Raw genomic sequence first — 17,669 nt, forward strand, 5'->3', positions numbered from 1 at the left:
AGTCCTTCCATAAGAGCTTGGAAAACATGCAGTAAAAGGGCCCTCTCCTCTCTCGGCCTCTCTCTCTCTTTTTTCCAGCTCTTCTAAACACCTTTACACGCCGTTCCCTCACATGTTCCTGAGTGTTGTTAATGCACATCGATTAAATTGCCAAAATTGAAACAAATCAAACCACTTGACACAGGATGTGATGTCAACTGTGGAAAAAAAGTGAAAATTCTATAATATCCTCACCGTTTATTTATAGCTACACTGTGATAGTTCTGCTTATTTGTTGTTGTTGTTTTTATCTCTCTTAAGTTTCTCAGTTTTTTTATAAAGTTTTCTGTCATATATATATATATATATATGAAGCAGTGTCAAGTTAAAAAAAAATACATAAAATGAATCCGCTAGCAAATTAGAAACAAATGAATCTGTCAATTGTATTTGACCTGTACATCGACATTCATTAGCTTAATTGGTTTTACAGGGAAGTTGTACAGTTTGATGAATTAATTTGAATGGCCAGCAAAAGGTTTAAAATGTCCAATTATATTTTAACACAAATACACACTTCAACATTTTTTTTAAAAGGTATAGGATTTCATTTCTATACATCTACTCTCCGGCACTAAATTAAAGGGTTAGTTCACCCGAAAATGTCATTAATGACTCACCCTCATGTCGTTCCAAGCCCATAAGACCTCCGTTTATCTAAATAAAGACATCATCAAAGTAGTCCATGTGACATCAGTGGGTTAGTTAGAATGTTTTGAAGCATCGAAAATACATTTTGGTCCAAAAATAACAAAAACTACGACTTTATTCAGCATTGTATTGTCTTGCGGTTCTGTTGTGGATCCGCGTTCAGTGCCGCCGCTGACGTAAGACGCTGCTGACGTGTGTCTGGTGTGTGTGTGTGTATTCCGGTTCTGTTGTGGATCCGCGTTCAGTGCCGCTGCTGACGTAAGACGCTGCTGACGTGTGTCTGGTGTGTGTGTGTGTGTGTGTGTGTGTGTGTGTGTATTCCGGTTCTGTTGTGGATCCGCGTTCAGTGCCGCCGCTGACGTAAGACGCTGCTGACGTGTGTCTGGTGTGTGTGTGTGTGTGTGTGTGTGTATTCTGGTTCTGTTGTGGATCCGCGTTCAGTGCCGCTGCTGACGTAAGACGCTGCTGACGTGTGTCTGGTGTGTGTGTGTGTGTGTGTGTATTCTGGTTCTGTTGTGGATCCGCGTTCAGTGCCGCTGCTGACGTAAGACGCTGCTGACGTGTGTCTGGTGTGTGTGTGTGTGTGTGTATTCTGGTTCTGTTGTGGATCCGCGTTCAGTGCCGCCGCTGACGTAAGACGCTGCTGACGTGTGTCTGGTGTGTGTGTGTGTGTGTGTATTCTGGTTCTGTTGTGGATCCGCGTTCAGTGCCGCCGCTGACGTAAGACGCTGCTGACGTGTTATCTGGTGCGCCCGAGCTTCGTTTACAGTCTGAGGGAGACGCACGCTGGAAACAAAACAATCTTCGCAAACATGTCTAAGGATTTCCACACAGAGGAAGACTTGCATTTTTTTGCCCAGCCATATTTATTTGAACCCGAATACACGGACGCACCAGACACACGTCAGCAGCGTCTTACGTCAGCGGCGGCACTGAACGCGGATCCACAACAGAACCAGAATACACACACACACACACCAGACACACGTCAGCAGCGTCTTACGTCAGCAGCGGCACTGAACGCGGATCCACAACAGAACCGGAATACACACACACACACACACACACACACACCAGACACACGTCAGCAGCGTCTTACGTCAGCAGCGGCACTGAACGCGGATCCACAACAGAACCAGAATACACACACACACACACACACACACACACACCAGACACACGTCAGCAGCGTCTTACGTCAGCAGCGGCACTGAACGCGGATCCACAACAGAACCGGAATACACACACACACACACACACACACACACCAGACACACGTCAGCAGCGTCTTACGTCAGCGGCGGCACTGAACGCGGATCCACAACAGAACCGGAAGACAATACAATGCTGAATAAAGTCCTAGTTTTTGTTATTTTTGGACCAAAATGTATTTTCGATGCTTCAAAACATTCTAACTAACCCACTGATGTCACATGGACTACTTTGATGATGTCTTTATTTCCTTTCTGGACAAGGACAGTATACCGTACATACATTTTCAATGGAGGGACAGAAAGCTCTCGGACTAAATCTAAAATATCTTAAACTGTGTTCCGAAGATGAACGGAGGTCTTACGGGCTTGGAACGACATGAGGGTGAGTCATTAATGACATCATTTTCATTTTTGGGTGAACTAACCCTTTAAATAATTACTTTTTTCTAACATGATTCCCAAACACATGTCATTTGTTGACCAAATGTAACAATATTCAAATTTAAACAATATTATATTTAAATATTAAACATTATTCATTAATTAATTAAATCAAATTCCATAATGCAAGAAATTCGGACTTGGTTGTATGAAATGGATTTTATTGGATATTAATAGTATACTGAGTGGACAAATCTTTTAGATAATGTTTTGATAAAAAATGATGAAAACATTCATACATCTTTAGAATAATGTGCACTGATGACTAATGCAAAATAAGACGTGGTTAGAAAGTCTTTAATTCGACTAGACTCGACTGTGTTTGATTTAATGTTGTGCGCAGACTCTCTGCTTCATGCTATGAGAGGAGGTTGTGCTGACTTATTTTAAATCAAAATTAGGACAAGCCTCCAAAGCCTCATTCTCTTTAAATCATAATCACTATGAAAAAAAAGCATTATGGCATAACATTAAACTAGAAAGAGTAGCGTGTTTAAACATTGATCTCCTCTTGATGAAGAGTGACACGTACAGCTCCAAACTCTTGGCTGGTTTCTTCACTCAAAAGCACACGGAGGGCTAATAGAATTCTTTGATCGTCATTATTTTACCACATATTCATAGGTGATGTTACACTAGAGTGCCACCTCTAGCTCATTATGTTTATTATAAGCTTTTTCTCACGCGAACAACCTGTGAATAAGGCCGGTGAATACGCCACCAGCTGCCCACAGATCATGCGAGATAAACCAGAGCAAGAGTGCTGCCGATTGAGGATAAGATTTTGCTTTTTATAGCCAACTAAATACGACACAGCAGCTGATTCAGGATCAGTTCAAATCTGAAGCTTTAAATAGGCTGTGATGATAGTGACAGACTGGAGTTATTATGCATGTGCAAGTGTGTATGTCAGCTTGTGCTGATAAGGATCGGTGGGTATGATTGCTATCAAAAACAATTGGACAAGAGTTAATTAGCTTTTCTTTTCACGGGTGCCATCGAAGAGCCAACCAGGATAGAAACCAAACACGGGCTCCTGTTCTTCCCAAGGCAGCGAGCACGCGCACACGCGCACGCTACACCGAAGACTGTCCTGTCCCAGGTGTACAGGAATCTTAAGAGCTGCGTGTGGCTTGTCCTACTTCCTGTACAGTGTGACTGTACCTCGGACCGTGTGCGAGCATGTGTGTAACGTTGCGACAAACACTGACCCATTTCAATAAGCTGTAGGCCTAGTATTTACAAGCCCAGATAAGTTTTCTATTTTTTTTTCTTCCTGAGAGTGGGAACTGTTAATGTAAAATGCAAACAGATTAATTATATTCCATGAACCCCAGAATTCAAATTTACATCTTTTAGTTGCCAAAATCAATTAACACCCGTCCCCCAAAGTCAACGGTTAACACGGGCAAGATCGGACATGACAATTGCTGCGTAAAGTGAGTTCATGCGCAATGCCGCCACTACTACATCACCAAAGTGAAGCGCTCGCAGGCAGACTTCTCTGAGCGCGTCGGACGCGCGTCGGACGCGCGTCCCAGTTTTGGCACTGATGCGAGTGTGTAGGAACCCAGCGCGTCCCCCTCTCTCTCCTCTAACCTCCTCACAGCGAGACGCACGATTCTACAGGATGCCTCACCATATGCTTCTCTTAACCACTGAGTTTGGGGTTGGGATTTAGGCGATCCATCGGGCGCAGAGCGAGTTCTGGATTTGGATGCTTCGCTGGCACTGCTTTGCGGGTGATGGTGAAGCGCGTATTGCGCGCTGCCGCACGTTTCCTCGATCATTCCTCGGGACGTTTGGCGAAGGGAAATGTGAAGAAGGCTTAAAGAATGGCATGTAAACATGGTTTCTGCCAAGAAGGAGATGGTGACTGCGATGTACCCCACTTCTATTTCCACTCTCCTCTACTTTCTCTGTGTGGCGGCTTGGTGAGTTCCAACTGGATATGAGCGTTACGCATGGCATCTTTACGCCTCGAGGTTACACACGTCAAACTCGGGCGATTTTGAACTATTTGTGCTGTTGATTGATACGAAAATAGGCGTAGATTTAATGTGTGCGCAATGTTAAAATGTTTCAGTTTGCTCTGTGTTGTTTTTAGCATAAAGAGAATATCTGGACAGATCAGAAAGGATGAGAAATTATACCCGGAAAATTTCACGCGCATTCTGGACCGACTCCTGGATGGATACGACAACAGACTCCGACCTGGATTTGGGGGTTAGTTCTAAAAATCTTCACAATCATGTGGCCAGAATAAGCGCGCAGTGCTTAAAGCTTCTTGCGCAAAGCATGCTCTCCAAATGTTGTGTGTTTTTTTTATGCAGGTCGCATGCTGTTTACTAAGTGTTGTTTGTTTGGTGAGGGTTGGTGTCCTCTGAGGGGAGATGGAGGTGTAAGCCAACTCCAAATGTCCTTTTGCTGCCCACTCTCTTTCTCTGCTCTCCATGTATCTGTTAGATCGGTGCCGTTTAGATGTTTAAGCGAGTTTGGTTATGTAATCGCGCTGAGAAAGCCGCTTAATGCACATTTTAAGTAGAGTACAGATGTTCGCTTTGTGTGCGTAAACCGATAACATTTCCCGCGCTCTCCTGTCATTTAACCGCGCGCATCAGTGTTTTAACCTGTTTTGCGAAGCCAAGTGGTGCGCTGCTGTTATAGTTAGTGGTCAGCAGAAAACAATTGTATTGTAGCTCTAGTTGTGTGTACAGTAGCCCAACATATATTACGACGGTCAGTCACTGTGCCTGAAACTTCATAATTAACCCCTTAGTGTATGCATGGAATATATGTATATTAAAAAAAATTCTGATCGATTTAACTGAAATTTAACACTTTATATCTTCATGAACAGCATGGAAAGCATGATCAGATTATATAATGCTTTAGAGATCATGAATTAGTGTGCATGCAAATTAAATATTTAGTCCTATATAGCTAGTGATGTATTAATCATTGCATATTATTGATTAATAACTTATTGATGAAAGTTACTATAAAAAGACAAACATCAAGACTTGCTGCACATGTTTCCGCTCTCGCCTTTTCCTCGTTTAATTTCTTTATTAGCCAAGAAATAAATAATCAAATCAAAGACTGTGGATCTCTGCGTGTAATGCCGGGATGTGATTGGAGCTTTGGGAATGAAGCTCTAGTTTTTTATGTAACTTTAGTGAAGAGGCAGAGAGCACATCTCTCCAAACAGAACAGCACACCCACCTTCACATGACAAGAGCTCTCGAGCGGAGCTGGATCAGGCTGGAGGGGCTTGATCAGCTCTCAGCTATCTGTGCTGTGGGTTCACAGTTCTAGTAGGATCGCATGAGTTGCCCTTGCCTAAGAATGTAGTGCTTCAGAGATGATGGATATCAGGGCTCGGGCGCGTCTCTTACCATTGGCCCGGTTGTTGTCGTCTGAAATGTGTTTGATTGTTGTTCGATGAGGAAATGCACTTTTCGTCATATACTGAAGCAGCCTGTTATGTAATTGTTCACCCCAAAATGACAATTCTGTCATTTTATTTTACACGTATGCTGTTATCTTTTCTGTGGAACATAAGTAGCAAATTTGATGCATGTTGCTTGTGACAAAAAAGCAACGTAAAAATAGTCCATAAGACTTGTGCACTAAATTTCAGGTCTTCTGTATTTGATTTTATGCAAATGACAAACTAAATTTTGTGTTTCTGTTTCACTCAAGCTGTCTTATGGCTTCAGATGACTTTAAACACAGAGCATGAGTCATATGGACTATTTTATGAAAAGGTGTTTTTTTTAATACTTTCTAGAGCTTGACATCTGAATAATATGACCTGTGTGAACATGTTCCTTCTGTTAATGCAGGCTTTGGAGCAACATTTTGAGGGGGAAAAAAGAAAATAGTGAAGTTCTCAGTTTTCTCTAAATTCAATTTGAACTTTGTGTCTTACATTTATCCTGGATTTCCTAAATAAATAATAATAGAAACAAATGAGACAAAAATTGCCATACAGTAAAACTGTAGACCTTATACAGAGCAGCACCATGCCAGGTTATGAAAGCGAGGCTCTGAGGGATAGACTTAGCGTGTTTTCAATGGCACCCGCTTTAAAAAGCTGCATAAAGCTCTTAGATCACTTATAATTTTACACGGCTCATGTTGGCTGGGATTTTTTGTCTACTGAAATCTCTCAGAAGATATTTTTGCAGTGTTTTGTCAGCAGAACAATCCAGAAACGCATTAAAAAACAGTACAACCCACTGAAGAGATGTAGTGCATGTCTATCCCTCACAGCCTCGCTTTCATTCCCGTTAAAAGATGGCGCTGCTGTGAAATAGTTTATATTGAGACATTTGACTTTTGATTGTAAATGGCATTTTTGCGAATCTGCACAGTTTGAGACATTGTTGAGATATCCTCTGAAACTCTAGTGGAGACCTGTGGAAAAATCTGAAAGCAGGAGATCTTAGAAAAAGTTTCCATTTACTCTTTATTTCGTCTCATTGCTGTTGCAGAAACAATTGAGATATTAAAGGGATCTCTGTTGTGATTTGTGTGTGCATTGGGCTGAGTAAAACTCTTCCTGTCTTTCATATTTCTGTAGGATTCATGGTTGTCAACTGTGAGAGATGCTCAGAGTGTCTGTTTAATGACAGATAATCCATTTTCTTGTGTTTGACTGAAGGCACTTCACTCGCAAGTGATTTACTCAAGCATCTATCAAAGAGCCTCTAGAACATTAGGAGTTCAACCCTCACAAGTTCAGCCAATGAGACGATTCAGTGATAAATCATGTGATTTAGAGCTTTGAGTGCCTGAGTCTGTTTTCACTCACACTTTCCGTCTTTATTTTTTGGTTTATTTTTTTTAATTTTTGTCTCCACATGAATTTGGTTAAAGTAGATAAATAAATAATGGTTTCAGTCTGGAAAAAACTAAGGGAAATCAACATGAAATCGAAACTGAGCCCATATCCTTTCCTATTCCTGGTCATTTTATTCAATATTTGTAAGTGTACTTTATTTTTAAGAAAAAAATGTCTCATTATCTGCTTAATATGCCTTGGAAATGTCTTTCCTGTTGGCTGAGGTCACTTGTGTTCACACTTTGCAGTTTGGCTTGAATAAAACAAACTCTAGTCGATTGCTCTGTTAGTGCGGTTCATTTGAATAATTGTGAACACTGCCATTTGAGCCTTGGTGAACACCATACAAGTAAACCGAGACCCACACTGTAAAAATTCTGTGAAATTTACGGTAAAAATAAAAAAAGGTAGCTGTGGTACGGTAGCAACATTTTAGGTTTTACAGATTAAACTTAAATTTACAGTAAAAAACATATTATTTAATTTACTGATATAATATGCCAACCAAGTAGTACTGTCTGTTTTGTACCTTTTTAAATACACTGACAACCACCAAACACGTGGTGATGAGAAAGTCACAGGATGAATTACAGCTTGGTAGGTAAATACTGATATATAAAAGGCGCACAGTGTCATTCACACACACACAAAACACCATCAGTAACACACATGACACTAAAGTAATGCAATAAACATTAATTTAACAACATTAGATGTAACATAAAACCCCAAAGTACATAACCGATAAGAAAAAACTAAGAAGAAACAGTTATTTCAACGAAAACACATCAGATGTGAAATGCCACACATGGAATTCTGGGAATGTAAATTTAACTTACAAAATGACTTGTTCTTTTTCACTTCCAAAAACGGTCAATTTAACAGTATTTCACCGTGAGGTTTGATCTATTACAGTTATTCACCGTACAGTATAAGGAAACTTACTGTTAACCAATTAACAGTTTTTTACTGTAGTATTTTTTTTACCGTGCTTCTTTTCAGGGTTCAAATGAACTTCGGTGGTTCGACTGAGATATGAAAGCAACAGAGACATTTACACCAAAAACAGGATGTGATGTCATAAGGTTGGACCATAAAAAGGAGATAATTCTCAGGCATCTGGTTTTTCACCTCATAGGAACTTTGTTGCCCATTACAGTTCAGTACAGTTGTCCATCTCTTTGCCGCAAATCTTTATTTTTGTGTGTGCAAAGGAATTCCTGGCACTTTTGACTCTTTTACGCATTTTCTAAGCTTTTTGTGAGTTCTCAGCTGGTAAAAATGGCATCATATGTAGACACATACAACGAGCCCATTTAGCCCAGCATACTGCATTGGTTTGGACGTGCGATAAGTTTGCAAAATAGGATTTAAAAAAAAAAAAAAAAAAAAATTTAGGTTCAGTGTTAAAAATGGCAATGTGAACGCTTAGTGATCCAGGACTAAATGTATAATTTTCTGAACCAAAAGAACCGAACTACAAGTGTGAACACACCCTTAGACTGTGTGGGTTGCTACGTCATGTTAACCAGTAGCCAAATAGCTGTTTAGACATTGTTTTAGGTCACCATATTGTAGGCAATGCAGCCTTTCTATAATCTGTGTGGTTATCTAATGCTGGTTAACAAGGTTACCGCAATTTTAGCAAATAATGAATGATTTTCTCACATTCAGCTCTGACTCCATTCTGATACGAAACACACACTTTACACCATCAAACGCATTTCTGATTGATCAAATAAGTCAAATTGGTTGAGAATGATTCATGTTGACTTTGAGAGCCAAAGGTAATCCGTTTACTTCACTCGTAATAACTGGGTCACGCTGAGAAGGACTAATAACTATTAAGATCACATCAATTCTGTAAAAAAGTAAACATTTCTTTCAGATCTATTTCTAGTCATGAGAGGCTTATGGTCATTGTAATGTGATTCTAAAGATTCCTGTTTCTGTCCAGGTCCAGTGACGGAAGTGAAGACCGATATTTACGTCACAAGTTTTGGCCCAGTTTCCGACGTGGAGATGGTGAGTGCTCGGAGATGTTCATGATTATATGTGAACAGGTCGGATTTGTGTGTGTACATGTATGTGTGCATGAGTTATATAAGGCATCATATCCGTCCACTGAGATATTATTAAAATAAATAATTCAGGCAGCTTGCCATTTAGATCAATGCAAGGTGCTGTTATCTGCCTAGTCAGAGTAAATCAAGTACAGTGTGGTAGAGATTCAAAATATATATATTTTTTTAAATGTGACTGAGTCAACAATTTTGGCAGGGATTTTCCCCTGAGAACAATGTGAGGTTCTGCACCTCGCAAAAGAGCATAACAGTGCTAAATGTGACCATATATAGTGTTCAGCACAGATTGGTACCTAAAATATTAAAACCAGCAAAAAAACACATTCATAACACATTTAACATCCGAGATTCTGTGAAGTGAAACAAACTTTCTTCAGTATGATTTGATTTTGCTTTTAAAAAGCTGCTTCAGAAGTGTAGAAAGGTAGTTTTTTATTGTAGGATTATGAAAATAAAAGTTATTCAGTAGAATAAGATTGACTGATTAATGGTGTAGAGAACAACCAGGACATTTCTTTAAAAAAGTAAATAGGGTTCATTTTGATTTCATGTTCTTTTTAAGGGTTACAGGGGATGAAATGAAATTCTTGGATGCATTTGATGAGAAATTGTTTTATATTGACACCTTTGACTTTTGATTTCATACATAACATGCACAGTTTGAAACAACGCTGAAAATAATGAAAAACGCTGCAAAATTGATTTCTTTGAAAAGTAAATAGGATTCATTTTGGTTTAATGTTTCTAGGGGAATTTCTCAGGAAATATGATTTTGATAATAAATGCTTCAGTTCATATTGACACCTTTGACTTTTTGAGAAAATATTCTAAATGTCATAATAATTTGTTAACAAACATGTATTCATTACTTCAAAGAGCACATTGTTTCTGCCTCAAATTATTTAAACTAATACATTTTTAGCTAACTGTGTGATTTGTATTATGTACATTTTTGAAATACATAACTTAGACAGTTACCTCTAAAAGCTGCTTTGAAACGATGTGTATTGTGAACTAAACAAATAAATGTGAATTGAATTAACTTCTTTAAAAAGTAAATATGGATCATTTAGATTTCATGTTGTTTTTAAGGGTTTTGTCAGCATGAGGGGAAGTGTTTGTTTAAGAATCTAAGACAACATTATGATGTATTTTTTTGCTTTTTACAGAATCTCTCTAATGAAGCTTTCTGTCAGATTGATTTGCGTGTGGTTTTGACAGCTCTGTGTTTGTGCTTTCTTCCAGGAGTACACCATGGATGTGTTCTTCCGCCAGACGTGGGTGGATAGGCGGTTGAGGTATGAGGGCCCGGTGGAGATCCTCCGTCTAAATAACCTGATGGTGACCAAAGTCTGGACCCCTGACACGTTCTTCAGGAATGGCAAACGATCCGTGGCTCACAACATGACTGCGCCCAATAGACTCTTCCGAATCATGAAGAACGGCACCATCCTGTACACTATGAGGTACCGCACGCACATGTCCAGTCCTGAGTCCGATTTACGCTGAAAAGACTTTGGCAGGCTGTGTTTGCTCGTGGGTGACCGTCATTTTGCCAAGTAGGAGGTGTTCCTGGATAAATGTTGTTGCAGGACCAACAAAAGATGGTGTTGTGGGAAACAGCAGGTTGATATGAATGTTGTTGAAGCCTCAATCCCGGCCCCTAAGGCCTACAGGACTGGATGGTTGTTAGAAATCTTGTTCCATATCCTACTTGGTGAAATACCTTTAAAGGTTTTAGTGAATATCTCACCCTCACTATTTTAACCATTTATATCTGTTTGTTTTTTTTTCCCACAGATTGACAATAAGTGCAGAATGCCCGATGAAACTCGTCAATTTCCCGATGGATGGCCATTCCTGTCCTCTGAAGTTCGGCAGCTGTGAGGATTATACTTTATATATGCTTATTACATCATCCCACAAAACACTAAAGCATGATTTGAGACACTGTTTCTGAGTAAAGGAACATGGCAGTTTATATGACGTGTTTGGGGTCAGGAAAAGAACAGTACTTATGAACCGTTTCTTGAAGAGCTCTGAAGTAATCCCTTCTTTAAAAATGGATTTCGCTCTCTCTTCACTGTCAGATGACTAAACAAATCGTATGGGGAACAGAATGGATTATTTAATGGGTTTTCATTTGTGAGTAGAGATATAAAATCAGAATTGAAGTTTATTGATATGCTAGTGTACTCCTAAAGGCTGGCACTTTCACTTTTAGCCTATATGCATTTAAAATGTAGAGGTTTTCTCTAGCAGGAAAAAGGACCAAACCTATTGATGACTCATCTTGTTTGAATTTATTCCAATGAATTTAAAGCGTTAGTTCACCCAAAAATGAACATTATGTCATTAATGACTCGCCCTCATGTCGTTCCAAGCCCGTAAGACCTCCGTTCATCTTCGGAACACAGTTTACGATATTTTAGATTTAGTCCGAGAGCTTTCTGTCCCTCCATTGAAAATGTATGTACGGTATACTGTCCTTGTCCAGAAAGGAAATAAAGACATCATCAAAGTAGTCCATGTGACATCAGTGGGTTAGTTAGAATGTTTTGAAGCATCGAAAATACATTTTACTCCAAAAATAACAAAAACTAGGACTTTATTCAGCATTGTATTGTCTTCCGGTTCTGTTGTGGATCCGCGTTCAGTGCCGCCGCTGACGTAAGACGCTGCTGACGTGTGTCTGGTGCGCCCGAGCTTCGTTTACAGTCTGAGGGAGACGCACGCTGGAAACTAAACAATCTTCACAAACATGTCTAAGGATTTCCACACAGAGGAAGACTTGCAGCCATATTTATTTGAACCCGAATACACGGACGCACCAGACACACGTCAGCAGCGTCTTACGTCAGCGGCGGCACTGAACGCGGATCCACAACAGAACCGGAATACACACACACACACACACACACACACACACACACACACACACACACACACACACACACACCAGACACACGTCAGCAGCGGCACTGAACGCGGATCCACAACAGAACCGGAAGACAATACAATGCTGAATAAAGTCGTAGTTTTTGTTATTTTTGGACCAAAATGTATTTTCGATGCTTCAAAACATTCTAACTAACCCACTGATGTCACATGGACTACTTTGATGATGTCTTTATTTCCTTTCTGGACAAGGACAGTATACCGTACATACATTTTCAATGGAGGGACAGAAAGCTCTCGGACTAAATCTAAAATATCGTAAACTGTGTCCCGAAGATGAACGGAGGTCTTACGGGCTTGGGACGACATGAGGGTGAGTCATTAATGACATAATTTTCATTTTTGGGTGAACTAACCCTTTAAGACCTAAACGTAAGAAAGGAGACTTCTGCTGCATCCCAATTTGCGTGCTATCCATCATAAATTGTATTCGAAATTAGAATTGGTGTGTCCCAAAACGTTAGCCTGGTTAAAACCAGACCATTCTCAGTTGTAACTGAGTTATGGTCGGGAAAAAAGCATCATAGACAAATCATTTCCAAAGAGGCGTCACCAACGGACGTAGCTCAAATGCCTCTGGGCGCAATTGGATAGACCTAAAACCAATCAGAGTGACGTTCGTCTGACGAGCAGACACTGATTAGCTACTTGCTCTACGTTTATTTAAAATGGGTGCCGGTGCGGTGAGACATATATGCTCGGGCAGATTCGGCTTGAAGTCGGTCATCCTCGGACGCGCCGCGCGCTGTTACAAAAAAAGCCGTGCACACAGCCAAGCAAAATGGGGTCTTCCCGGTCTTGCGCACCGAACGCGTCATTTTTGCCGCGCGCACCTTCGCGCTCGTGCGGACGCGTCGAGTATAAACAAGGCTTTACTCCGTGTCAGCGCGCGCTCTGATCGGTAAAGGTGCACAGACCTCTCCCGAATCATCTCCAGCAGTAGCAGCCTCCGATCGCAGCACTATCTCCGCCTCCGTTTCCCTCGTAAGCTGATATTAGTATTTAAACATTCTCTATGATAAAAAATGTTTGTGAAAAAAATATTTTAATAACATGGTTTTGGCGGTTATAGAGTTCTAATAGGTGTTCAACCTATAGGTGTTCAACTATAACCGTCACACCCCTAGTTCCACGACGGCATCCATCTTTGTAAATGTACAAAATCAACTTCACCGTCGCTGTGCTGTCGTCATCGTGTAAAGCCCGCCCCAACGTTTCTGATTGGTGCCTCGATTTCGACGGATTAGAAATGGGCTTGAATGAGCTCTTTGCCAGACTAACTTGCAGAGCAAATCTAAATTTGCCGGAAGTTGTCTGGGTTTTCCCATAGACAGTATAAGAAATGGACAGAGCCATCTCATTGGAACTCAGTTGAGACAGTTGAAGCCCATTTTTAGCGATTTTTGAGCACTTCCGTTCCTGACGCGCAGACTCAAACCGACTCAAACTAAGCTTGATGACGTGAGCAACCTGTCTGACAGACGTTAATCTTCTAGCAGCTGTGCGTGAAAATTGCCAACGTTAATCTTGCAGAGACGGAGAACTTGAGCAAAGAGTTCTTTGGCGTGAGTGAGCAGGAGAAAGTATTCCGTTGCTTTTATGGACTCATTATCTATGGGCTTCTCCCTTGACGGGACGTCCCCCCGATTGCCTGTGAGCTTCTGCTCCTGTCTGTACGGTCATTTCTGTACAGCGCGACAGAGAGTCGAGTGGTTATGACGCAATCGTTAGCCTATTTTTACAAAATCTGTTTCTACGGGGCCATAATGTAACATAAAAGGTAATGGAGCCCTTTATACATTGTCGTGTTTCTTTAGAAATAAATAATGGACAAATGGAGTCTTTAAACGCCTCAGATGTAAAGTTATTCGCTGTCAAAGTGACGCCAAAATGAATGGGAGTCGATGGAAATTCTAACGCAAGTGAAGTTCTGCTACAACATGGCGGCACCCAGCCGGCTTCAACTTCTGGTCGATGGATTACCCCCTTGGGTTTTCCCTGGCTACCAAAACGTAGTATGTTGAAATGAGTATTCCAAAGATACCCAGATGGTCTACTTTTATTCAGTTAGTATCGGAAGTGCAGATCCATGCACACTCTAATGGCTAATATTGCCCACAACCCATTGTGCGTTGGAGTCGGACGAGGATTTGATTTAGAACTACAAACTCACATAAAAAGTGTTAAAAACTACAAACATGGTGGATGTGCTAGTCCGACAGTTAGGTAGAGAGGTTTAGATAAAGTGGTTTGAATGATTAATAATCATTATCTAACCTGATGAAAAGATATTTATTCAATGTTATCCACAATATGTTTAATCTGCAACAGCATTGTGAACTTTTGTAAAGATACGTTTGGTCATTAACATAAATGCATCATTATGCAAATTGCAAACACATGAGGAGAGTCTCCGCATGAAAGACCCACGACTGGCAGATCAACGTACATGTGGGAAAATAAATGAAACTGAATGTGGTTTTCAAGTGTGACAAGATGATTAACAGGGCAGTTTAAACAGTGACAGGATGCACTTTACTACACGACAGAGTTAGTTAAAGACACAATTATGATGAAGTAGTATGTCCAAAAGCTTGCCCTCTATTCTGCTACACACTCAAAAGTATATGTATTTGTTCTTCATAAAAACAGTATAGGGCATAGTATAAGTAGGCGAATTGGGACGCAGCATCTCTCTCTCTATATATATATATATATATATATATATATGTATATATATATATAGAGAGAGAGAGAGAGTAGAGAGAGAGAGAGAGAGAGGTTATAGGTATATATATATATATATACCTATAATTATCTACCTCTCTCTCTCTCTCTCTCTCTCTACCTCTCTATATATCTATCTATCTATCTCTCTCTCTCTCTCTATATATATATATATATATATATATATATACAAACAGGGAGAGAGTTAATATACTGTATATCTATATCTTATCTATATATATATATTAACTCTCTCCCTGTTTGTATATATATATATATATATATATATATATATATATATATATAGAGAGAGAGAGAGAGAGAGAGAGAGAGAGAGAGAGAGAGAGAGAGAGAGAACTTGTAGATATATATATATATAGATATAAATTTATATACATAAGCTACAAGTTTAATTTAAGCCCTCTACCTTAGAGATCTGAAAAAACAACTCTTCTCCTCAAGGAGAAATTACTTTTCCCTCTGAGTGTGTAAATACAGACTTAGTTCATATTCTAAAAACTGAACAAAGAATCTCTATATCAGCAGGACTGTTCACGACAGTCGGTCAGCAAAAATGAAAACGAAAACATAAAAAAACGATTCAGGTAAAAGAAAGCGAAATCTGAAAAGAAGGCCTAATCTCGAATGGGAATATGTGGCAGGTGGGTAGGGCTCTTTTATGGAGACTGCTGGGAGATCTGGAGATAAAATCAGTCCAGAGGGCTCCTGCTGACGCATTGTGACATTGTGATGAGGACGATCTCGATGTTTTGGTTTTGTAGTGGTGGCTGTGCTAATGTGCTGACGGATATCTCGCTCTCTCTTCTCTTTGTCTTCTTATATACATCTTTCTGTCCTTTTTCTGGGCCTGAGGGGAAGCATCTAGACAGAGAGCTGTTCGTCCCCTGTAGAGTCGAGAAGGTCACCACAGCTTTCCCTCCTGCCCCGGGACAGCGCAGACCTATAACAGCTCTCGTTTTCATTTTACGCTCTTTCCTTTGCACTCTGATATAGTTTTCTGCTCCTCTCTCATGTCGTGTCATCTTTTATTAGTGATGTTTGCTAGGGTTACTTTCACTCATACAGGTAGCTAGGGTTAGTGTTTTTTTTTACAAAACTTCACTGTGTAGTGTATCTTACAGTGTAGGCTTGCAAGATGAATCGAAATCAAACCGAAATCGTGATATATGGCTTTGTGCAATTATTAAATCGTAAAGGCTGTAAGATAATTAAATAAATATATATGTATTTACTGTGTCCATTTATGGTCACTGTGATTTTGCCAAGTAAGACATGTTCCTGGATCAACATAATTAGTTGATCCTGGAACAACATTCCTGTCCGAAAATTGTGTCCTAACCCTAAACCGAACCCTATACCCATAAGTTATCCCTAAAATCAGAGGTAAATTATATAACACTGATGTAGTAACACCTAACCCTGGTTGTAAGCCAAAACTTGACATAAACTGTAAACTTCCTAACCCTCAAATCTTATTTGTTGATTGAAATGTTATTCCAGGATCAACAGAGATCAACATAATCCTTTCCCCTCTCTCTCCCACTTCACTTGCTCTCGGTTATCTATACTGTATTATCTCAAAAAATAAAACCTTTAAAAAAAAAGAATTCACAAGTCGATTTTTTTTCTCCAAATCATGCAGCCCTACACCACAATTTAACCTCTAGACATGAATAATTCTTCACATCAAGTGTTTTGTTGAGAAGTGGGCTGGTATCTTACTAAGCAATTAGACTTCTGATAAAAAGAAACTCAATTTGCACGACCAACTTGAACACGAGCAAAACTCCAGATTGAAATGACTGGATTTCGCTGACAATATTTCGCAGAGCAACTCTAAATGCCCTGGCAACGATAAAACCCTGGCAACAAAACTAGGGATGCACGATATATCAGCCACCATGTCGGTATCGTCCAATATATTTTCATTTTTTATGTTATCGCTATCTGCCCAATTAAAAAATATGGCCGATAAATAATGGATTATTTCCTTCAGCTGAGACACTTCAGATGCGAACTGTTCGCCATGATGGTTTTGAATTACTTGAAATGTGATTGGAATCACTTCAAAAAAGGAAAATACAGTTTACACAACATGTGCAGTGCATTAACATTATAATGAGAACATTATAATTGTGTGCTTGGGACATGGATTTTAATGGTGAGATTCGTTTTTGTAATCAGGCTCTCAAAAATCATATAAAAACTTGGATTTAGATTTATCCGCCAATATATTCGTTATCGGCTTTCAAATATAAAGAATTAATGGTTATCTGTATCGGCCAAAATGTTCACACTGGTGCATCCCTAAACAAAACATAAGCATAGTGACAGGAACTTTTGCGCGGACAGAAAACATCAGAACATCAGAAAATGTAGTTTGTAATTTAACTCAAGTTGCACTGATACAGTATGTCTCTCTCTCTCTCTCTCTCTCTCTCTCTCTCTCTCTCTCTCTCTCTCTCTCTCTCTCTCTCTCTCTCTCTCTCTCTCTCTCTCACTAGGGTTCGTTCGGTTCCCCTCAAAAAATTCTGTCATGCTCAAACTCATTTAGTCTCTCTGTCCCCCTCTCTTTTCTTTCTTGCGCTCTCTCTTTCTATTTTCATGGGGTTGTTGGTGGGTGTCTTGGAAGTCCTTCCTCTGCTCTATTTCCCAGTGTGTGGGGGTTCAGAAGCAGAAATGGAG

At 39.9% G+C, this 17,669-nt stretch overlaps 1 protein-coding gene across 1 annotated transcript in view; it reads left to right on the forward strand.

The window, feature by feature from the left end:
• Window positions 1-3,870: 3,870 nt before the first annotated feature.
• Window positions 3,871-17,669, forward strand: part of gabra4 (gamma-aminobutyric acid type A receptor subunit alpha4) — a 35,148-nt gene continuing 21,349 nt past the window's right edge. The window contains exons 1-5 of the mRNA XM_056244712.1: window positions 3,871-4,279; window positions 4,453-4,571; window positions 9,152-9,219; window positions 10,524-10,744; window positions 11,079-11,161. Of these exons, the coding sequence (XP_056100687.1) occupies window positions 4,194-4,279; window positions 4,453-4,571; window positions 9,152-9,219; window positions 10,524-10,744; window positions 11,079-11,161 (577 nt within the window). The 5' untranslated portion in view covers window positions 3,871-4,193. The remainder of the gene's footprint in view (window positions 4,280-4,452; window positions 4,572-9,151; window positions 9,220-10,523; window positions 10,745-11,078; window positions 11,162-17,669) is intronic.

Source organism: Rhinichthys klamathensis, unplaced genomic scaffold (assembly GCF_029890125.1).
Source record: "Rhinichthys klamathensis goyatoka isolate OS25496 unplaced genomic scaffold, OSU_Roscu_1.1 h1tg001054l_1, whole genome shotgun sequence".
Lineage (NCBI taxonomy): Eukaryota > Metazoa > Chordata > Actinopteri > Cypriniformes > Leuciscidae > Rhinichthys > Rhinichthys klamathensis.